The sequence below is a fragment of the Archocentrus centrarchus genome, chromosome 18 (genome assembly GCF_007364275.1).
Source record: "Archocentrus centrarchus isolate MPI-CPG fArcCen1 chromosome 18, fArcCen1, whole genome shotgun sequence".
Lineage (NCBI taxonomy): Eukaryota > Metazoa > Chordata > Actinopteri > Cichliformes > Cichlidae > Archocentrus > Archocentrus centrarchus.
In genome coordinates this window covers 23,731,459-23,754,410 of record NC_044363.1, presented here as the reverse complement: position 1 = coordinate 23,754,410, position 22,952 = coordinate 23,731,459, and the positions used below count along the sequence as shown (strand labels likewise).

Sequence of the window (22,952 nt, the reverse complement as noted above, 5' to 3'; positions counted from 1 at the left end):
TTCACATGATCTGTGGCATCTACAAAGTCTTTCTTGGAGACTTTATTTTGCCAATCGTTAGTTTCAACTCTTAGAACATAAACATGTATTGGATAAGGTACAGTCCTATTTTGAATAAAACTGAACATAAACCAGGGTAGGCTTTAGGCCGACCCCAACATGTGATTTAAATGAATAGGAAAGTAATGGTAAATGAACGTGGACCTATTTAAGCCTTCATTATACATTCAGCTTCCACAAGTCCGCTTTGGTCTGCTTGGGACCGAGTGAGCGAGAGGGTCCCTGTGGATGTCCGTGCGCCTGCCTGTTTTTTGTGGCTTTTGTGGTGTGGTGGTGCTGTGGTGTCACCGGTTGTTTGGTTCTGCAACCGATTATAATCAAGGCTTAACACAGCACTTATTTTTTGCATGCATTGCCTCTATCACTCACAGTCTTGATAAAAGGTTACTAGACAACCGCTCGACCTCCTGAGCCACAGCAAACCCCCAAATCACCAGCGTTACAACTGTAGAGTGTCCTTCGATTTCTCAGTCAGTTACTCCTCCTCTCCTTGCTCGTCACATCTGGTTTTCAGAACAGCAAAATGTGGCCAAAATGTTCAGCTTGAAGCTTTAAGACAGGACTCTGCTAACAAGGTGGTCATGACACTGATGCAGTCTATGTATTTTTGGACTATTGCATCAAAAAACGACACATTTGAACCCATGGCCTTGGGCTTTGGAAACTTCTATATTTTTATAACTCGCAAATGACTTGAATTTTAATTAAATCAAGTAACAATTTATGTGTGGCAGTTGGTCAGATAAGGTCAAATAATTTGGATTTTGTAACATTTGAGTTTATTTGGGGGCTTAGGATTGTTGAGACATTAAGACTTTTTTTTTTGGTCATTGAGATAAATCTATCTGACATGAATGTGGCTGGAACCATGAGATATTCCAACAAATGTGTATGTCACAACCAAATGATTTATTGTAGTGCTCCCACTTGTGGAATTTCTCCTCTTACACAACTGGGATATTTATCTGATTTGTCATTCATATAGATTTAACTATTGAAGCACTGAGAGTAGTTAAAACACCTATTCTAATTTCAGTGTTTAACCCAGAGACCTTTTGTTTGGTCAAAACCAAAATTCACGTCACTCTCTTTTTCTTAAACTGAACTCCAGTCATAGCACTCTGTGTATTTAAGGTTTGAGGTTTAGCTGTTTTTAGACCCAAAGGGACAGACAGATGGAGTGGGTGTTCTCTCTTTTCTCTTTTTCTTCTGTTTTGGCTTTATGTTGGTCCTCATCCTACCCACCCATGATTACACATGCGAGCCACCACAGAGGGGGGTGGCTTTTGGGTGTTGATGACATAGGGGTTGGACTCAGCAGCGGCAGAGTTGTAAAGAGGCTATGACGGACAATTAGTGGTTAGTGGTCTATGTTTGATAGAGTTTTTACATGTGGTCACTCCCAAAATGGAAGCGAGCCGTCAGGCCAGTGAACATGACCCACCCCCCTCGCCTTTGTACGTAAAGAGAATAGGTTGCAACACAATATGTCTGGGCCTGTTCTCCAGCTGATTGATTTTAAAACTCCTAACTGAAAAAAATAAACGTTTTAGAATTTATACAATGAATAAAATCAGAGTGGAAAAAACAGTCAGCATTCATTGTTTTTGTTGTTTTTTTTCATTACTCTATGATATTACAGCTCCACAATTAAGCGAGCGCACCAAAGCACAAAGTGTATTTACTGTTCAAACCAAAGCTTGAGCGTGGCAATGAAAGCCTTGTTTATTCGTATTATCAGCTCTGAGTATTCACACTTTGAAGTGGCAGCTCAGAAAACACTCCTGGAAATAGTGTCTCCTATTCAGATGAATCCTCCAACGCACACATTTTATTTTATTTTTTCTTGGTGTTTTCTTGGACAAAGCCCTAAGATACGCCTCTCATATCCTCCCCTGCATGTAAATATATATTTGTACAGCAGCTCTCCAGTTTGCACATTAAATCTCTCTTTATTAGTGCGGTTTACATGAGCCTAATGCTGAGGCAGTGATTTCAAACTGAAGCATTGCCAAGTTAATATTCGCTGATCCATCTTAAGATCAGACATGGGTGGTGTTTTTTTATTGAGCCTTATTCTCTGGCTTTAATTACACTCAATTAGGGCTGCAAGTAAAAATTATTTCCATTGTGAATTAATCTTCATATATCAATTTGTCTTGCTTTGTCTCAGCAACATTCAAAGATGTGTCAAACCAATAATCAACTAATGAAATAATTCCTAATAATAATAATTCCTCTCAATCTACTTTCAGTTTATGGGTTCATTGCTGCAGTTCTACACCAAGTTCTCAAAAGATTTTCACACCCAGTAGGGGAGCTTGTGTTGTTTGGCTTTCCCTCAGGGACATCTACACATGCATAAAACACCCACCTCCTGAATTAGCAAGTGAAAAGAGCATCGTTAAGGCCAGGGATGGCCTGATGACTCCTGATCTTGTGACTGCAGGAATGCACACATTGTGCTGTGGGGTACTGCTGTGGAGGTGTGAACAGCTGTGGTACGGGGGCAGTGATCCACCCACATAAAGTAATGGTCTTGTGTAAGGCCCCAAGATCCAACCCTTTCCAAGCAACACACACACACACACACACACACACACACACACACACACACACACACACACACACACACACACACACACACTTGCACTTACAAACCTGGAGGACACACAGCTCACGGGGATGCCTGAAGGGACAGTGCTACCAGCACTAGATTCAGCCTCTTGTCTCTGCATAGGAGGTCACGAGGGCAGCTTCTCACTCATGTCTCTCTATGTTCTCTTCCAGTCTGCTGCTTCGTCAGATGGTGGTAAGTACAACTCTTTTCTTTTTTTTTTTTTGTTTTTTTTAACAAGATGTGAAATGTAGAGAGGAATTCAAGCCGTGTGCCTGTTAATATTTATAATCTTAAAACTGAAGTAAATAACTTTTTCTTAATTTTGCTTAATATTTCCATTTTTTAATCTTTCCAGCTTGCAGTATTTTGTCCATTTTTGTTGGATGTTTTTATTTCTCGTTTTCCATTCCACCCTCAACACAGAACTTTGTACTTGCTCAATAAAATGACCTAATAAAAAGTCTTTTAGCGAGCATGATGTATTCACTGTAGGCAGCATGCCTCGTTAACAAAGGATGTTTGCTGAGCATCTTTGGGTTCCAAGCTTGTATGCTGTCTGGTCTTCGCTTTCATAGCAGTTTTTTAACAATGTTTGCTAATAAGCTGACCGAGGCTGCGGTGAGGAGTGCATCTCTGCTCCTTTCACTGTTGATGTGGATCAGATGTGCATGGCTGTTTGCTTTCTAAAGCTGTCTCATTAACTGAGCAGCCAACAGTGTAGTAAACATAGATCCCAAAGCCTCAGTCCTAATACATTAAACCAAGTTCAAACAAATGGCTTGTCAGAGAATCTCAGATGAGGAGTCGTTTGACCCTCCTGTAAAAACATATATATTTATCTCATATCCCCATACTTTACATAAAGCCTGTCTCATTTTAATAGCACATCTATTTAAACTAGGATATAGTGTAGGCTTGAAAGGTCATACAGAGGCCACTTTATGCTGCATTCCATTTGAACTCAGAAATTTTGGAGTTCCCAGTCAGAATTTTCAGCTGGACACCCCCTTCAGAAAATCAGAGCCACCCCGCCAACCCTGGCTTAATCCAAGATGGCAGCAGTGCTCATAGACATTAGTAAAACTGCTAAATGCATAATCTGTACTACTGCCACTGTTGTGTATTTGTGATTCACTAATCAGCCACACGCAGAGCACTGACCACTGATCCGTGAACGGGCCACAGCCGCGTTTTTTAGTGCAAAAAGACAAAAAATTGTGTGGTATTGCTAGTGACGCATGTAGGGCTCTAACTCACTGAGGAGCAAAACAAATCCTGTTTTGTTTTTTGTTGCTTTTCTGACTTTAGTCCTGGAATGCGCTCAACTTGGGAGCGATGTCACTCCGGGCTCTGACATCCGATGTCCGCGGTAAATGAAACGCAGCATTACTCACAGCCAGTAATGTCACCTGCTATTTACAGTGCTTTTATTTCATAAGGCCACAGTCGAATGTCACCTGTTTGTAAATCTAGCCCTCTCGTTCAGGCGGATTGGCAAGAAAAAGATATGCATTAATACACCTTACTTGCCTCAGCTCCCATTTCTTTTCTCAAATGCAAAGCCAAATTCTTAATTTCAGTTGCCTGCGCCAGCGAATTGACTTTCCGCAGAATGAGAACCGTGTATGTGTAACCAATCCTACTGAGACCCTTTTGTTTTTTGCTTTTACTGTGTGCTCCTCGCTCAATCTGCCCACAGCTCTGAAGTGGCCATCTGCCGCCATGATAACAGGTACTGTGTAGGCCGAGGCCCCCACTTTAGCTGAGTACTAGTTCCCGCATTGTCACCCACACTTCCTTGTGTCCCTCCCTGTAATCAGCCATGTCACCTCTTTCTGCTCCTTCTGTCCTGTGCTCTTTCTTTTTGCTGCTCTCTCGTGCAAAGTGAGCAACTTCTGCTGTGTCTTCATGCACCTTTTGCCTTTCTGAACAATCACAGTCTAAAAAGCTTTAGACTCTCCCCTCTCTAACAGGATTGTTAATTTTCTGACAAATTGTGTGTCCATTCCTGTAGTTTGGATTTCCTTAAGCTGAACTTTCTGCACAAGGAAATTATTAAACAAGTTGTGAGAATTTTGGGTGAATTATATGAACTAATAGCATTAGCATGAGTCCCCAAATGTGATTATCTGTTATCATACTAAAGTGAGATAGCTACTTTTGGAAATTTCTAATTATGGGGGATCTCATTTCTCCACCATGGATTAAATTACAGTATAACTGCAGCTTGCCTTCTCAAAAATTCAGACTTTCAGTGAAATTAAAACTGCTCAAAGCGAGTAAAACATACAAAACTCCACTGTTATATTTAGACAGTGTGAGAGGCCACACTGGAGAATGGCTCCAATACTCCCTCTGGCTGGAATTACCCTTTAACATCAGAGCTCTCTAACCTTTGCACTGTACTCTCCTGCCTCGCAGACTATAGTGGAATCCAGTTGCAGAGCTGCTGCAGTCAGAGCAGCCTAAACAGTAATGGCAGTCTTCCAGGAGCAGGCAGCAACCGAGGGGTTCCAGAGCAGCGTGTGGCCAGCTGGTCCTCCTGCTTTGAGCGTCTCCTCCAGGATCCCGTGGGCGTGCGCTACTTCTCGGTAAGCTGGGAGAAGACGTCTGAATCCTTTCAGAGGTTATCACGTGTTATCTGGGAGTTTGCCCTAAAGCTTCTCTGCGCTTTAGATTTGAGTCACTGATGTAGATCAGAGTCCTGAAACTCCAGATGTTACTTTTGAAGACTAATGAGCAAAAGTGGAAAAGAACATTTTGAAAACTTGAAGCATTATTTAATATTTTTGGGGGCACTTTAGATAAATGTAAACAAGCTCCAACTACAACACTGACAAACTCGTTAGCAAACACTTATTAGACCTACAGCAATAGCGGTTTTATATCAGTCCAACTGATAAGTAATACCCATCCCTTTTAGCTCAGTTTTGATCTCCACCATCTCCAGAGGGAAATCTTGAGTTTCTCCAGATGACCTATTAATGTTAAAGAGTTGTTATATAATGTAAAAACTATAGTTTGATGTCAGTAAATTTGTTTGCAACTGGTTACAGTTAAGAACCAGTTACCAATTTACTCAACCCTAGTGAGTGAGTTTATTGTCATGTACCATTTCCTCCCACATAAAAGATGTGTTTTTGAATTTAGCCCACAGCACCTTCAGAAAGCTCAACATTAAGTTCTTCCATCCCAGAACCACCTCCCTCCTCACCTTCCCTCAGCACTGATCAGAGCTGCGCTCGCCTACACCATCCTGCGCCTACACTTACACCAATCTTGTTACATTACACCCAGTAATTCCTGCCCGCTCGACTGGTCTTAATAGCAGCAGAACTGGAAAGATGAGAAAGTGATTGCCAGTTTGAGATCACATAGAGAAAAACCCTTTTATTACTGTGTTTTTCCGCAGGAATTTCTCAAGAAAGAATTCAGCGAGGAGAATATCTTGTTCTGGCAAGCCTGCGAATACTTCAGTCATGTCCCTGCAACAGATAAAAAGCAGGTGAGATCACAGTGTGCGGCTGCAGATCCAGTCATGGTTTTGTTTGGGGGGCCCACTGTGAATTGGTGGAACATCCCCCTTCAAACAAGGTCACAGGTTTTACTAAAAAAAATTGTTTAAATTGTGATTATCTTTTATTCCTTTAATTGTTTGTCCTCCATGTGTTTGCTACAGAGCAAACAAAATGTGGGGACACAGGAAGGGAAAAAAAACTCCCAGGATTTTATTTGTTTTATTTTATTTATGCATATAAAACACCGGGACAAAGTAATTAATACCACACACGGCATGAGCCACTTACGCAGGTTACGTCAAAGACCTGCTGCTGGGTCCTTGAAGGACAACATGCAAGCATGTTTGCATTGGATACATACCCCTTTGTGTAGGCACAAATGTGGTACTATAAAACAGGCACGTGTGTGTGTGTCACTATAGTGTAGCATAACATGGACACTAATCACATCTTGAGACTTATTTCATTGCATTAAATACATTGATGAGAAGGCTGATGAGAGCATTTTTAGTAGCACAGTGTTCTGCAGTTTTTCTTGAAATTCTCAACAAAGACTCTTTCCTGCAGCTGTCCCAGAGAGCAGGGGAGATCTACAACAGCTTCCTGTCCAGCAAGGCCACCATGCCGGTCAACATCGACAGCCAAGCCCAGCTGGCTGATGACGTCCTTACCTCCCCAAGGCCCGACATGTTCAAGACCCAGCAGCTACAGGTACCAACAAGGCAGCTGTTGAGTTTATTTATTAGTGTTCCACATTAGGCAGCAGATAAATAATGCGGTGCTCCCACAGTTATCAAAACATTCAACAAACCGACAGGCCCTTTGTGAGAATCTCATTTGAATTCTTCAGTTGTTCGGTATCAAGCTGAGGATCAAGCGTTTTCTAGACAGTATTAATGGAGGAGGGATTCTGTGTGCAGTAGGGGGTTTTGTTCTCATCTAGCCTTTAGTCGCTTAGCGCAAGCATATTGGCTTTTTTTGGTGACCATCTGCGTTTGTTTACAAAAGGGCTCCGAGGCTTTACCAGAGAGATAAACACAAACTGGCATACACCCACAGAGAACCTAGCACGTACTGTACACACAGCCCCATAGACACACAGGCAAAGATCTGTATATTTCCAGTGTGTACATGAGTAGGATTAAATTTTAACTGTTAAGACTGCTGTCAAAACACGAGCTGTAACCATATGTTGACACTAGTAGTTCCTTCTCTCTTATTCGTTTTCTCTTTTTCACTCCCTAAGTTTTGTATATCTCACATTTTCTTCTCTTTATTTTTTTGGTTTCAATTTCTCAAACCCTCTTTCCTGATGTCTTACTCATCGCCCTCTCTCTCCACGTCTGCAGATCTTCAACTTGATGAAGTTTGACAGTTATTCACGATTCCTCAAGTCCTCCCTTTACCAGGAGTGCATGCGTGCTGAGATGGATGGTCAGCCCTTGCCGGACCCCTACCAAATCCCCTGCAGCCCCGCCCCCTCAAAGCACAGTGCCAGCTCTGACCGCTCCACCCTGTCTACCCCAAAAAAGGTATAGCATTTGTTAAAGGGACTGCTCGTGGAGTTATGTGGTTGTTGTCATTACCCATGTCTGTCCAGACTGAGTGGTAACAGGTCTGTTTGTCTTCTAACCTGCAGGAGGTCAGAAAGCAGCGCCCGGGGAGGTCACCGAATGAAGACAGCAGAGACGAAAGCGCCGACAAGAAGCGCAGCTTCTTCTCGTGGTCGCGCAACAGGAGCTTCGGGAAGGGTCCGAAGAAGAAGGAAATTGGAGATGTTATCTTAGGTAAGGAATTAATTAGCAGCGGTGAATGTTTCAAGGGTTCCCAACACGAACTTCTACAGTGCTCGAGTGTCCTTGAACAAGACACCGACTCAGTGCCAGCTCTGGGGCTACAATGAGCTACGTGCAGGGGAGATGTGAAGAAACACATCTGGCCCGCAGCGCTGAAAGTCTCACACACACTCAGAAACACACACACAAACCACTGGTACCCTGGCAAAAACATAACTTGTTGCATCTTGGTACACTGAAGAGTTTTAAAGGTAGTATTTTTTAAAATATATTTATTGGATTATTTTGTATTTATTTCAAATGATAAGGATTTTATTGTTATGTTTTTAATTTGTTTTTATGTTGTGGGTTGATTTAATTAGATTTTTATTTTAGACTTTAAAGATCAGTGAAATAGTAATGATTTCTTATCATTTGTTTCTCCTGCCATTCATGTGCAAAAAAAAGCTTTTTGTTACCTAATATTACATTTTACACTCTCTAAATGCAGCTGTCCTTAAATGAACCTCCCACTGTTTATTCACATATCTGTATTTGATAAAACGTGCACTGTTTTGCTTGCCAAGATCTTCTGGAGACAAAGTACGATACTGAAACATTGTTATTAGTCATGTTTATACGTCGGTGTTGCATATTCTAAGTGTCATCTAAAGTGAGCAGTGTGTTAATGTCTCCCTGATCTGCACTAATCCATCATCCTCTGCGCTGTTTTGTGCAGATTACTGGGGAAGTAATGGGAGGAGGGAGTCCCAGGGCTCCTTGTCTTCTGGTACCAGTCTGGAGATGCCCACTTCCTGCTCCGCTGGCAAGATTGAGGTAAGACTCCTCTGGACAGGTAACCATGGCAACACAGCTCAGTGTCTGGTGAAGCCATCATCATAGGTCCACAGTAGTTTTTTTTTTTTTTGTTTGTTTGTTTATGAGTCACATGAAGGAAAAATGATTTTTGAATGCTTTGCCCTCAGTCTGATAATCGCCACTCTGTTGGAGCGTGGGAACGTTCTCCCAAACAGTGCAGCGTGCTGCTGCCCGACGGCTCCTGCTCTTCTATCAGCCTTCGGCCCGGTGCCTCCATTAGGGAAGTTCTCCAAGAACTCTGCCAGAACATTAGTGTCAATGTTGCTGCCGTGGACCTTTTCCTGGTGGCAGGAGACAAGGTGAGAACAAACTGCTGACAAATGGTGCAAACATCTACTGCCGCTGTCTCAGTAAGTTAAACACTCTGGGTGCTGCTTAGAGCCTGATCAATATAGGCTTTTTAAGACCGATACTGATGAGTCCTTACTGGGATAATATGACAACACAGTTTAAAAATAATCTTGTTTTACTGTCACAACCAGTCATAGATTACTTGTTTACGCTCAGCTCTGCTCGGATCAGCTCGTTGTTTGTGGCATTCCAAACACGTGTTGTCAGCAGGAAAGTTGCAGTGTATCCTCTGATGGACAGACTGTGCAACAGCAACACTCATAACGTGGTTGAAGGGTGTCTCCCCCATCTCTTCTTTACTTTTTAAGTTTTCATTCATCAGCCATTATAAACACCAATACGATAAATTGGCAAATAGATAACATTGGCCAATAAATCACTGGGGCTCTAACCTCATCTATGCCCACAGTTGTTTGAGTAAAAACTGACAAATCTTGCAGCAAAGTGCTAACTTTGCAACAGTGAGGTGAAGTGTCAAGCAGACAATATTCCCGCAATTTAAAAAAGAAGCAAAAATGGTTCTAATTATCTTGAACAAGGAACTTCAGTAGACGGGCTTGTCTGATTTTATAACTTTTATATCATTTGACAAAACTCCCTCTACACGTGTTAAAGATGATAGCTGTGCTGTGATCTCAGCTGTATTTCTATGTAAAAAGATGACAGAGAGAGAAAGAAGATATTTCAGTAGGCAGTTAATTCTAATAACAGCCTGGTAGAGGACTGAGAGGAGTAGGAAAAGTCACTCATTCTAACAACAACGCGACAGTGAGGTGAACTGAAGTGTGATGATCAGCGCTCCCTGTGAAACAGATACCGTGCACTCGAGCTTTTCACATTTGCAAAAAAAACCCCCGCATTATCCACACCCCCAAATTAAAAACCAGATACTTGCACAACAAACAAATATCCAAATAATTAAATGTTTGGGTACAGCCCACCTGAGGACTCACTGTTAGCTGATTTGAACTGTGACAATTACAGATGAGTCATTTTCTTACTGTTTACAGCACACAGTGCTGTGTTTGGTCCTGGGTCTTTATGTGCTGCTAATGGGCAGTTTCATGCTTTTTCCTCTCAGCCTTTAGTGTTGGACCAAGACTGTATGACCCTAAGCTCAAGAGAGCTAAGACTGGAGAAGCGTACCTTGTTTAGGTATGAATAATCAATCATTGTTCCCTTGAGTCTGTTAATGGCCTTTGGTTTCTCATTTTGAGTTTATGCTTTCATTGCTGTCACATTTACTTTGATGCTCTTTGCTCACTGGTAGGTTGGACCTGGTACCCATTAACCGCTCTGTGGGACTGAAAGCCAAGCCGACCAAGCCAGTCACTGAGGTCCTGCGGCCCGTGGTGGCCAAATATGGTCTCCACCTCAGTGATCTTGTGGCCAAAATAGTAAGTTTTCCCCAGTGCCTTAATCTTTTTGGAGCTCCTGTTGTCCAGACAGCAGACTGTGTAGTGTGTGACAGTGCCACAGGGTGGAGTATCATGGTTAGGAGAGGAAAACGACCGCATCCTTTTCCATCTCTACACGGTGGTTAGCACTCTGACTCAGCCCAGCCTGCAAAGACGAAGCACTAGGGCTATAATTAAGAATGACGACACTCCTCAAACATGCCGAGTCTTTACTCCTCCCCCTAAACCCCTGTCAGATTTATTTTAGTCCTGTGGGTTTCCAGGCATTAGAACAGTATTATACAGTAGACCAGAGCTGAAAGATAGTTTATAAATTAAGCAAAGGTACACACGCTGCAGCAATATTTAGACTTCTGCTCAACAGGTGAGGATACTAACATGTTGACCTTTAAATTTTATTTTATAATAGAGCGGAGAGACTGAGCCTCTGGATCTGGGTGCTCCCATATCGAGTCTGGATGGCCTGCGAGTTGTGCTGGAGCGAGCGGATCCCTGTTCAGTGAAAGGTAGAATGGAGAAATGGACAAAAGACAACCCTTTACTGGTTTGCCCTTTCTCATCAAGGCACCAGAAATGTAACTGCCAATTGTAAATCACGCCCACTTCTGTCATCCCACTGATTAACGTATGCAAGTTTTGCAAAACGTCTCTTATTATGTCTCAAGTGCCCCCCTGTCTCACTCTTTTCCTCATCAGCATCTCAACCTGATGAATTTTTCATATATACATCTCTCTCGCTCTCTCTCTCTCTCGCTCTCTCTCTCTCTCTCTCTCTCTCTCTCTCTCTCTCTCTCTCTAATAGACAAATCCAAGTCTTCCTCCCTAAAAAGTCACCCAACCCGGAGTTTTTCTGCGACAGTGAGTACTCCTCACATCTTTATTCTCACATGTTGCTAAAAAGTCCTGATTTGGTATTTTGTACTTTTCTGCTGCTGCGCTACTTCTGCAACATCATTTAATGGCATCATTAACATTGAGCCAATGCTAAGCTATAAGTTTTTTTTTTTCCTTTTTGGTCTTCTCCCTAACACTGCCTGTGGCTGACTCACTCACTCCTGTTTTCTCTGCTTGAGTTATTGCACCATATGAAGGCAGATCCTGCTTAGTCTAGATATTATCAGGGTCCTTAAAGACACACAGCCGACAGATGGACCAGGCTCATCTTTACCTGAAGGTCTCAGTAAATCTGGACACCACTCAGTAGGGTGCTTAGCAGCTCAAACTTAGCTTTGCCCCCCCCCCCTCCATTATGACCTCCCTACCCACCCCGTCCCTCCATCCCCTAATAGAGTGCCTTGTTATTGTTGAATCTGCAGGGAGATGAGAGGTCAGCACCAAAGGACTTTTCTGTGAGACCAAGTGGACCAGACTCAGCACTCCCAAGGGAAAAGAGAAAACAGAAAAAGATTAATATAGATGAAGCTGAAGGTAAATCCCCCTCTTCTTTTTGTCTTTCCATTTTTTTTTTTTGTTTGTTTTTTTTTCTTACCTTGTGGTGGATTTCTTAGCTTTGCTTTGCCTTAGGACTAACTCATGTCTTTGGGAGCTCTTTGAGGGTTATTTCAGTGAGGCTGCTCTGCTGCATGTTAAACCCAGCTAATCCTTTTCTTCCGTGTGTTTGGAAACTTTTAAGCGTGTTTGACCTGTTTTCCAGAATTCTTTGAGCTGCTGAGCCGGGCGCAGAGCACCCGAGCCAACGACCAACGTGGACTCCTGAACAAAGACGACCTGGTGCTTCCTGACTTCCTGCGACTGACTCCACCCACTTCCTCTGTTTCCGTCTCCTCCGACCTGGCCTGCTCCACCCCCAGCTCCCTGAAACCAAGTCGAGAGAACGGCATCCCCTCCCGCAGTCCCCTCACTTCCAGCCTACGCTCAGAGAGCCTCGACTCCTCCCTGAGCTCCAGTGCGAACGGACACTCCGGGGCCAGGCGGTGCCTGCTGCCCCCTCCGCGCCACCCAACTTTCGGCACGCACATGTCCCCTATCCTCCGGCCCTCAGACACCCGCCCAACCCTCCGCACAGTTGAGGAGGACGTCCACTCCGACCTGACTCTCGTGGGTGAAGGCGACATCAGCAGCCCCACTCTGCTGCCTCCTTCACCATCACCCGTGTCGTCCTTCAATAGCAGCCTGCCAGCAGCCAACTTCACCCCACCACCACCCTGCACCCAGTCTCAAGACACAGGCGATGAGGGAAAGTCCAGTTCAGGTATTTCTACGGTGTAACAAACCAATGCTTGGTGTGTGTGTGTGTGTGTGTGTGTGTGTGTGTGTGTGTGTGTGTGTGTGTGTGTGTGTGTTGTACATGCATGTGTGTGCCCTCTGTGGTCAGAACCGGACCACTTTGACAATAAAACTCCCACTACACTGACTCTAATGCACTTTAATGACAAATTGATATCGACTCTTTCTCAGTTTGCCTGATTTGTGTTATCAAGCTCAGCAAAGCATGTGTGTGACTGATCATATTTACACTCAGATTGACCTGTAAATAGTGATGTGTGTATTTTGTTCCGTGAGTAACGTTTACTTGGTAGTCACCTCCCTTGCCACAAATTGTTGAGTTGATCATGTGACTGGCATTAGCTTATTCCAGTGAAATATTTTGTCCTTTTTGGGTGCATGCAAATGTGACTGATTGCAAATCTGTTGAATATTAATAAAATATACACAATGCATAGAGATTAATGATCAATATTTGACAGTACCTGTGGACACCAGCTGTTGTACCGAAGATTAGAAATCAGATGATTCGTTAAAAGATTAGCTTCATGTACAAAAACAAGCCAGACTGCTGCACAGTGTTGGACCTACAAATGCCTAACAGTCAATACAAATAAATGCTGTATCCCTCTCCATCCCATCTCCTCCAGTTAAGAGCAATTCAACAATGTCAGTGTCAAAAAGCTAGTTTTTTTTTCCCCCCCTTACGCAATGCTACAAAACCGGTGAGTCATTAAACATTGTTGGCTCACGCCGTAGCAATTTGAGCAATGGTGAAAAATAATTAGTCATTGGAGGACAAGTGCTCCTTGGCACTGGTGACGTTGTTGAAGTGCCTGTCATTCTTTATCAGGCTCATTCGCTTCCTCTCTAGGTGCCTGTTGTAGATAATCACTGCCAATAATCTCTGTACCTGTGATTGAATAGATCTAATAAATGTTAGAATTGGAAATCACTCTCGTCTGTCTTTTTACACGTTTGTGAGATTAGTTCAACCCCCCCCCCCGCTTGTCCTCTCCGCCTCCACATGCCTTCTCCCGTTCTCTCTTAGCTCCTGTGTCTTTTTTTTTTGTCTGTGTGTGTGTCTCGTGGCTTCCTCCGCTCATCAGCTCCTGCTCTTCCGTGTCCTTCCCCGTGTGCGCTCATTTCACGGTGTCGCTGCTTGCTGTGTGCGTGTGTGTAGGTTTTTTTTTTTTTTAATTTCCCTTGCAAGGATTGCTCAGTGTGGTGTGTGTTTGTTTGGTCTCTTTGCTCAGCCGACCTGCTTGTTGTTGTTGTTGTTGTATCACATTTTTTTTTCTTTTTTGTTGGGGCCACTGCTGCGTTGTATGTGTGTGTGTGTGGGTTAATCTTCACATTGGGTTTGCAAAGCTTTGCTTCAGCGTTGGTTTATCGTGCACCGAGTGCATGGGCATCTCCTGCACAAGTTTCCCGCCTTTATGTGTCATTTTTCCCGCTTCGCCGTGCATATGCGTGTGCGTGCATGTGCTTCTGTGATGTTATGTTAAGTGGTGATGTGATCTGTAACAGTATTGGCTTACTTCACAGTGGAATGTGACAGTCTTTGATATCCTACATGTTATGATCGTGGCTTCAAATAGAAGCCTTCCCTGAAATATTGTGAAGTCGTCAAAAAGAAGAAGATAACCACACTCAACATCTGTTCCAACTACAAAGGCTGCTCTTTTTTATTGCACTTCAAAGCACTTTATTAAAGGGGCACAAACATGACCGTATTAATGTAAAGGGGGACATATAAACCCAAGATGAGGACAGATCGAAGCTTTTCAGCTCTCATACAGCCTCATTCCTCTTTTCTGGTTGCTAAGCACATCAGGCTGATTCTTCCCACCACCGGGCACCATGGTAACCTTATCCACAGTTGTCTGAGCTACAGATAGAAACTGTCACTACTGGTTTTCATCTATCTCCCTGCCTCTTTCTCTCCGTCTCTCTTTCTGCCGCTTGCTAAAACAGGAACAGAGCAATGAATCAGTATAGCCACGTTTTTAACACTATTTGCCACCTTGGTATCACCCGAGTCTGTGCTGGGATCTGTACAATGTGCAGCAAGCTAACACGCCTCCACTTTCTCACTTTTTAGACTTTACGGAGTTGTTACATTTGAGCGTGGAAAGTTAAGCTCACTGGCTTTCTTATAAGTTTAAGACAAAAACCACCCACACGGTACAGTTACAGCTCTAATTCCAAGTGCAGTGATGCCAATGTTGTGCAGTAGCAGCATTTCTCATCTTTATCTGTCATCCTGCTGACTTCAGGCACTGCAGAGATCTCTTGTCAGTTTCTGTATTACTGTTAGACTGACGCCCTCTGCTGTTCTGAGGGAACGAGATTGCAGCAGAGACAAGCGGATCAACATGGACCTCCATTTTAATGTCATTCAAAAAGTCAAAGACATCACTCCCACAGCAGCAGAAGTGCATCATGCAATATCACTTTTCATATTTTCTCTAATTCTAATGCAAAGTAATTAATGTGCACATGTGACAATTATTCGAGTATCTTGAAACATACACCATTTGCATCCAAAAGAAGACTAAAGTTCTTCTTTGATGTGAGTATTTTTGGCATTACATTTGCTTTTAAAACCTTTACTGGGCACATCAGGGCTTAATTAGCTATAATTAGATTATAAATGAAAAAACAAAACAGACTGAATTTTCTGCTCCCTCTTAGTGCATGTCTCTGTTCATTTCTTTGTTCTGTGGGGAAACGGCAGCTCACTAGGGGGCGACATTACACAGTGTATCTCCATTCACATAGCACCGATTCAGATTCAATTTAAAGTGCCTTTGGTTAAGTCAACAATAATGCTGCCCTCTTCATAAACAAGAACAGGCTGCAGTCTCTGGCTGAATACTAAGCAATGAATTATAGCAGCCATTAATTCAGCAAGTTCCTGATGAGAACTTGTTTATCACGAGTTTCCTTTTTCCTCTCTGCGGTTATGCTCAGGGAAGATTAAAGGATTCCTTGGAGTAATTGAGACTCTATCTCAGGGCTGAGTTATCTCCAAAAAGTGCTTTATAATGACCCAGTTTTAGCTGCCTGCACCTGAGGCACCACGTGGCTGAGCCGTCCTTCAAGCCCGCTTCACCTGATTCTTCCTTTTCGGTTCTCAAAGCCAACAGCAGCTGACTCCAGGCCAGCCTTATCACCCATCTGGCACTCAGAGGAGGGCTTGACACAGATCTTTGGCAGAGAACTTCAGTGAAGACTGGAGCTGGATCCGTTCCAGTCTGGCTGCTCGGTCTCAGCTCCCTCTCTGCTGCCATGGCTGCTGAAGGAGTCGCCACAGGGGGCATGGCTATGTTAAACGGCTATGTTAAGACTTCATTATCACATGGCACAGACTGATCAGCAAGTACACTACTGAATATGTACATGAGTAAATGGTAGAAGTGCACACCAGGCCCAGAAGTTGCATTTGAGTAATGGCTACATGACTTTCATCTCCTATGACTGAGCAAAATAAAGTGCATTAACTCAAATATTCAAATTTAAACACCTATCTTGTAGGTTTATGGTAAATAATACTCTCTGGAGCTTGAAAAAAGGCAATTGATCTTCTTTAAGTTTCTTGAAGATGTTTCACCTCTCATCCAAAAGGCTTCTTCAGTTGTTCAGTAATAATACTAAAAGTTTTGACATCAGTACAAATCCTGGTGGTACAGTGGCAGTGAGACTAAGATGTTGGATTACTCTGTGGTGGGAACTAACTCACTGGGAGGGGGGACCTCAGCCTCCTGTCCATTAGGTGGCTGTGGCTCAAGAGGTAGAGAAGGTCATCTACTGACTGGAAGTTTGGTGGCTCTTCCGGTCTGCATGCCAAAGTATCCAAGATACTGAACCTCGAGCTGCTCCTGATGTGTTTATTGGAGTGTGACTGTGTGTGGGGATGTTCGATAGAAAGCACTTAAATGTAGAAAGTGCTTGTATGAATGCGTGTGTGAATGAGCCCTATATAAAAAAACAGTCCGTTTGTGTTTTTTTTAATAACAGTTATAGTTGATTAATTGTTCCAACCAGATCAAATATTATCTCAAGGTGTGAGGGTCTGCTGTTTTCCTCTATCTTTCATGATTGTGGACTGAATAATCCCTGAGTTTTTTACTGTTCCACAGATGGAATAGAACATTTAATTAAAGGTATCGTTTGTGAAAACTTGTATTTCTCACATTTTTCGCTATAGTTCGAATAAATTGTCCATTAAGGAAACAACTGGCCTGAAAATAATCAGCTTCGATGCCCTATTAGCACCCCAGGCAAAATACAAATAACACTAGATACATTTTGTAATCAAAATGATGTAATGCTGGAAATTATTACACAACTGGAAAAGTACTAAAGGGTTTTTTGCTGTTGTTTTTCCTTCCAGTATGGTTGTTCAGGCTGTGTGCTGTTACAAGGTGGAGGTCGACCGAGGGTCTGTATAAGGTCGGCTGTTGGAGCGCACAGGCTGTGTTTACATCTGTACTGGACAGCAGTGAATCACAGCTAACAGAGTTCAGAGAATCTAAGTGTTGAAGTGTTGCGTTTGACTTGGTGTGTTTACAGTCTCCAGGGGCCACATGGTTCACATGAGATGTGGAAAGTTTATCACCCATAGCTCTAATACCAGCATCAAAAAAACACATTGGGTTTGTGGCTTCTTGAGTGCACTTGCATTAGAAGAGAGGGGAAGTTTGAGCATGTTTTATTTATTATCCTGTCAGGGTCTTGCGATGAAGTCATGAGGTTTAGGAAAGAAAGACAGTGATGATCAGCTATATCACATCAGATATTATTGCAGTGAATTACTGTACAGGATATTTAATCCTGTCACAGTCTTAGTTGTTTCTGATGAACTGGCAAAGTTAAGCAACCTTGAGCAGATCAAATCTGTCGTGACAACAGCTGCAGTGATTACACAGCAACGCTTGAACAGTATTCAACTTGAAATCAAGCGAAGCAGAGTTCAAATGTATGTGCACTCACACTGTGTGACACATTTTCTTTGAGCACATTTGAACTGTAATATGGCCTTGATAAACATCTGGCTGTCAGTCAGTGTAATGAGAAGTAAAATAGATGCGAGGGCAAAGTATGAATAGGGTTTTTGTATATCTGCACAGTCACTCCTGTGTAAAAGGACGTTTTTTGCAGCAACATGAGAGAAATGTTGTGATTTGGGTATTCAGCAATGTTTCTGTTAAATAGCAGATCAAGATATGAAGTGTAAGGTAAGAGGAGCCTAGTGAAAATATAGACTGTATCTAAAAGATGGAAGTTGCCACCCAGCCATCACCCATTGATTTGACTGCTGCGTTTTTCTTTTTTGTAGCCAGTAGTGGGGAGGGTGGAGTGTTAAGCTATCTGATAATGTCGGCAAGCATGGTTACCAAGGTGCATTGACTGCACAGACTGTATGGCTAAATTACGCAAACACAGATAACTGCTAGTTAGTGCTAACACAAAAATTAAATAGTACTCGAAATTTACTGACCAAAAACGGAGCACAAACTTCTCAGCTTTTTGGCTGTTCATATAACCTCAACCTCAGCCCATGTTATTTGTCAAATAATTGCATTAAAATGCTCAAACTTCAATCATCACGGACTTCCGGTAACAATTACCATAATAACTCTATGTTGGGTGTGAAGCACAATTTTCAGCTTTCAGAAACCGTTTGAATTTCTCCAATAGGACAAACGGTCACGTAATTATGGCAATTCAAAGTACATTTGATCTGATGTCTCAGCGGTGATACGCTCGGAGTTAACCAGCTGTTCACAGCAAGTAAGGACAGGTAACAGACGTATCGGCGGCTATCGCCCACTGTTAAAGGGTTAACATGGGGATTGTAGTCTCCAAGTGGCCATTAATGGAACTGCAGTTTTTTTGCACTTCCTGTTTTAGCTTCATTTTTCAGCTTTCACCTTTGAATTTCTAAGACCTTGATTATACTTTCCATGTCCGTGAGTCTGCTAGGTTCAGCTTTGGTCCGTGTGCTCCTGAATAAATAAATGAAACAAAACTGCTTATGTATTACCCAGCACCATTCAGCATATGATGTTAGAAACTAGCTGTTGCCCAGGATTTAGTGACTAAGCACAGGTATTTTGTTGGTGGAGTTGGTGGAGATGGGTGTTCACACTGAAGCAATTTGCTTATTGTCCACCCTTTTTTTAGCTGACAGTTGATCACTAGTAGACTGTCCAGGCTCTGGTTGCTAAGATTACCCGGTAATGTACCACCCTGTCAATTAACAGTATTCTTCACTGTCATTGGTAGTCGTGCCCCTCAAAGTTGAGAAAAGTTTACCTTGGGACCGGCCCACTTTGTATCACAGATGGTTATTTTGCTCGTTGTCGCTTGAATGTACAGAATGTCATTAGCGTTCAGTGGTCTGTGGTCGCCATGTCAGTGCTAGTCACTTCCTGTGTGGACATCCCTTTACACTTGAGTGAACAGTTCCATATAATTAATTTACATTAATTATATGTAAATTATTTTATTTCTGCATTTAACCTCTGCTGGCAAGAGGCCAGAAAAACAAACAACAAACAAACACTGAATTCGACATGGGCTTTCCCACCCATCCTCTGCAATATCCAAATATATCTTGGCTGTCCATAATGTCAATTAATTTTTTTTTTTCCTCCCTTCCACAGAAGTGACAGAAACAACCCCCAACACCAAGTCACCCACTGAAAAAGCTGACTCTGCACATACGGCTCAGGAGGTGATGGATGTGGAGGAAGTACATCTTGAAGAAGGAACACCGGAAGTGTCCCAGGGAGAGGACTCTGAGCTGAGCCTGAGTTTTCAGGGATACGTCGCCGAGCTGCGACAGTGCCAGAGCAAAATGAGGAATGCCCAGATGCCCCAGAATGGCCGCAACCCACCGGAGGGCCAGGACTGCAACACAGATCTTTACAAGGCCACCATTGTGTAAAGGGAACCCCTGCACCCGCCCCTCCCCAATTGCTGCACTTTTAAAGCCTGAGGGACTGTTGTTTGAGGAGATGTAGTCAAACAATGTGCTGCATGTACAAGCTGTCGGGTTTTTTTGTTTGTTTGTTTGTTTTGCCAGAGGATCAATATTATGGTGATGGATATTGTATATTTGTTAAAAAAAATTCTGGCATCTTCTTGTTGAGTTTTAGTACTGGTTGTAATTTTGGGACAGTGATATGTTTTATTATTGATATGGTTTGATAATTAACTATTTTGATCCATGTTAGATTGAATAATACCATGACGGAAGCCTGAAACTCACTTTGTGGTGCCAGTTTCTAATAAGGCCTGCATTATACACAGTTTAAAAGTGGAAATTACCCGGCGTATTACAGGACGCTGCTTGATGAGAAGCCAGAAAGATTATTTAAAGGACCAACTAAAAAGTGAGAAGCATTAGTGAATGACAAAAGCCAAGCCAAAGGGATTAACTATTAATGAAGCTATTAAAGTAATTTCAACTTGTAGATACATCATAAAGTTTGACAAAAACATCTTCACGCAGCGTCCACCTTTCCTCTCGGTTGCATAATAGATATGAATAAAACAGTCCTGTCACTGAGGTATCTCTGATTTCTAAAGCATTACTGTACAAGGCCAACCTTCTGTTAAGCTGCTAAACAACGAAAAAAAAGAAAAAGTTTTTGGAAAATGAATAAATAAATCATTGAATAACTGGCAGCCTTCTGCTGGTGAAAACCGAAAGATGAAAGCTCAGGAAAAAACGCTTGTTAAAGTTGTTATTAACAAGTTCTAAACTATTATCAAATGATTTAATAAGCTGTTACACTGTTAATTCTTGGATACATTGTGTACCTTTACATTAAAGTTCTGATTCAGTGCCCTCCTACTACCTTTTTCTGCTAGTTTTATGCCAAGGAAAGCTGTGACATGCAATTGAAATAATATTAATTAAAAACAAACAAAAAAAACCCCCAAAAACTAGCAAGTAAAGCTCAACCTTTGTTTTATGTTTCCCTATTAGAAAGTAGTACCACATACCTGGGCAGGAATCTTGAATATTTGACTATATCTAGTTTATATTGTCTTCCTATGTTTTACAGATGATACATTGCGGTACCTTTATTGTCTGGTTTTTCTGCTTCTGTGGTTGTGAGGTTGTCCAAATTGTTGAATAATTAAAAAGCTTTGATGGCTCTAATTTCAACCAACACACAGTCTTGAATTTTGTACTTTAATTGGGTAACAGAAGGGGACAAGGAATACTTGGAATACTTCTTTGTTGTAAATGTCTTAATTTCATACTTGGCATGTTTGATCAGCTCTGTTTGCTAAGTTAGTTAGCATTGCAAATAATTAACAGCATAGTTGTCATGGCTGAATGGTTTCCCATCTGGAAACTCCACCTTCACTTGCTACTTATGTGCTATTTAGAGGCCCAGCCTTCTCTTTGTATTTTTAACCCAACATCTGGAAGTAGATTATTACAGCTGGTGAAAATTAGAGGTTAGGGGATTTTGACTTGATACAGCACGTTATTGCTGGAATGCTGACAAGATATGAAACTTAGGGATAGTTTACTTGCATACTTTCCCTATTTCAGAGGTACTTTGTTTGATGAGCTCTTCTTAAGAATAATTCCTTTGAGGTCCTGAATTCACTTCCTGATTGGACATTCAGTTATCTTAACTGCTTGAGATGTTACTGAGTAAAACACCTGTAAATATCTTCCAGCTGAAGCTACTTTTGGTAGTCACACACACTTGTTTTACTTGCATTTTGCGACAGTGAACTCCAAAATGAGAAGCACAGGAACAGTTTCTGTGCTGAAATGCAGGCAAGTGACAGTTTACCTAAAAAATATGAATTGAAATGTCAGTGAAGGGAGTGCACATTAAAGACCCATTAAAGATATTAGTAAATTGGTAAATGCTTATTACTTCTTTATCCTCATATTCATTGGCATCTAATCACATGGTAGCAACTCAGTACATTTATGTAGACATGGTCAAGACGACCTGCTGCAACTTTGAACGTGGCATGGTTGTTGGCGGGCTGGTCTGAGTATTTCAGAAACTGCTGATCTACGGGAATTTTCCCACACAACAATCTCTAGCGTTTATTTACAGAGGACAGTCCAACAAATACAATGAGCAGCAGTTCTGTGGGAGAAAATACCTTGTTGATGACAGAGGAGAATGGCCAGACTGCTTGAAGTCAACAGGAAGACAACAGTGATTCAAATAACCACTCCCTACAACAAAGATATGCAGAAGAGCATCTCTGAACACAGCATGCTGAACCTCGAAGCAGATGGGCTACAGCAGCAGAAGGCCACACTGGATGCTGCTCTTGTCAGTTAAGAACAGGAAATTGAGGTTACAGTTTGCATAGGCTCAACAAAATTGGACAGCTGAAAATTGGAAAAATGTTGCCTGGTCTCATGAGTCTTGATTTCTGCTGCAACATTTGAATGGTAGGATCAGAATTTGGAGTAAATAACATGAACACATGGATCCATCTTGCCTTGTGTCTACAGTTCAGGCTGGTGGTGGTGCGATGGTGTGGGGGATATTTTCATGGCACAATTTCAAGGATTCAAAAGCTTTTTTTGGTCATTCTTCTCATGTAAAACGTGACAGGAATGAATGTAAAATTCCGAGGTCCCTCCAGTGCAAGTTGCAAAAGAAACACAGTATATATTTACAAATAATAACTTACAAACAGACTTGACCACACTCTGCAGAGCCTTCCTGTCAGCAGCAGAACAGTTCCCATACCACATGGTGATGCATATGTTCTCAACCACACACCTGCAGAAGGAAGTGAGGATTTTGGTCCCCAGGGCAGCCTTCTTCAGCTTCCTCAGGAAGTAGAGTCTTTGGTGGGCTTTCTTGTTAAGACAGCCAGAGTTTGTGTTCCAGGTGAGGGTGTTAGTGATGTGAATCCCCCAGATATTTAATGCTGGAGACAAACTTTACTGCTGCTCCTCCCATGCACAGTGGGGTAGAACAGCGGATGATGTTCCTCCTGAAATCCAAGATCATCTCCTTGGTCTCGGCCACGTTGATACAAAGGTTGTTGTACTTGGACCAGGTCTCCATGTGTTCGACCTCCAATCTGT

At 42.3% G+C, this 22,952-nt stretch overlaps 1 protein-coding gene across 5 annotated transcripts in view; it reads left to right on the top strand.

Moving 5' to 3' along the window:
- The window catches only part of LOC115797188 (regulator of G-protein signaling 12-like), a 43,801-nt gene extending 22,794 nt beyond the window's left edge, over positions 1–21,007 (top strand). For 2 of the 5 annotated variants that reach the window (XM_030753697.1, XM_030753696.1), the window contains exons 3-17: positions 2,851–2,872; positions 5,102–5,271; positions 6,093–6,185; positions 6,766–6,909; positions 7,548–7,730; positions 7,838–7,985; positions 8,713–8,810; positions 8,960–9,151; positions 10,285–10,358; positions 10,474–10,600; positions 11,031–11,127; positions 11,424–11,479; positions 11,938–12,049; positions 12,276–12,833; positions 19,522–21,007. In XM_030753697.1, the coding sequence (XP_030609557.1) occupies positions 2,851–2,872; positions 5,102–5,271; positions 6,093–6,185; positions 6,766–6,909; positions 7,548–7,730; positions 7,838–7,985; positions 8,713–8,810; positions 8,960–9,151; positions 10,285–10,358; positions 10,474–10,600; positions 11,031–11,127; positions 11,424–11,479; positions 11,938–12,049; positions 12,276–12,833; positions 19,522–19,805 (2,358 nt within the window). In that variant the 3' untranslated portion in view covers positions 19,806–21,007. The remainder of the gene's footprint in view (positions 1–2,850; positions 2,873–5,101; positions 5,272–6,092; positions 6,186–6,765; positions 6,910–7,547; positions 7,731–7,837; positions 7,986–8,712; positions 8,811–8,959; positions 9,152–10,284; positions 10,359–10,473; positions 10,601–11,030; positions 11,128–11,423; positions 11,480–11,937; positions 12,050–12,275; positions 12,834–19,521) is intronic. The other 3 variants (XM_030753700.1, XM_030753699.1, XM_030753695.1) reach the window with 2 other exon arrangements.
- The last annotated feature ends 1,945 nt before the right edge of the window (positions 21,008–22,952 follow it).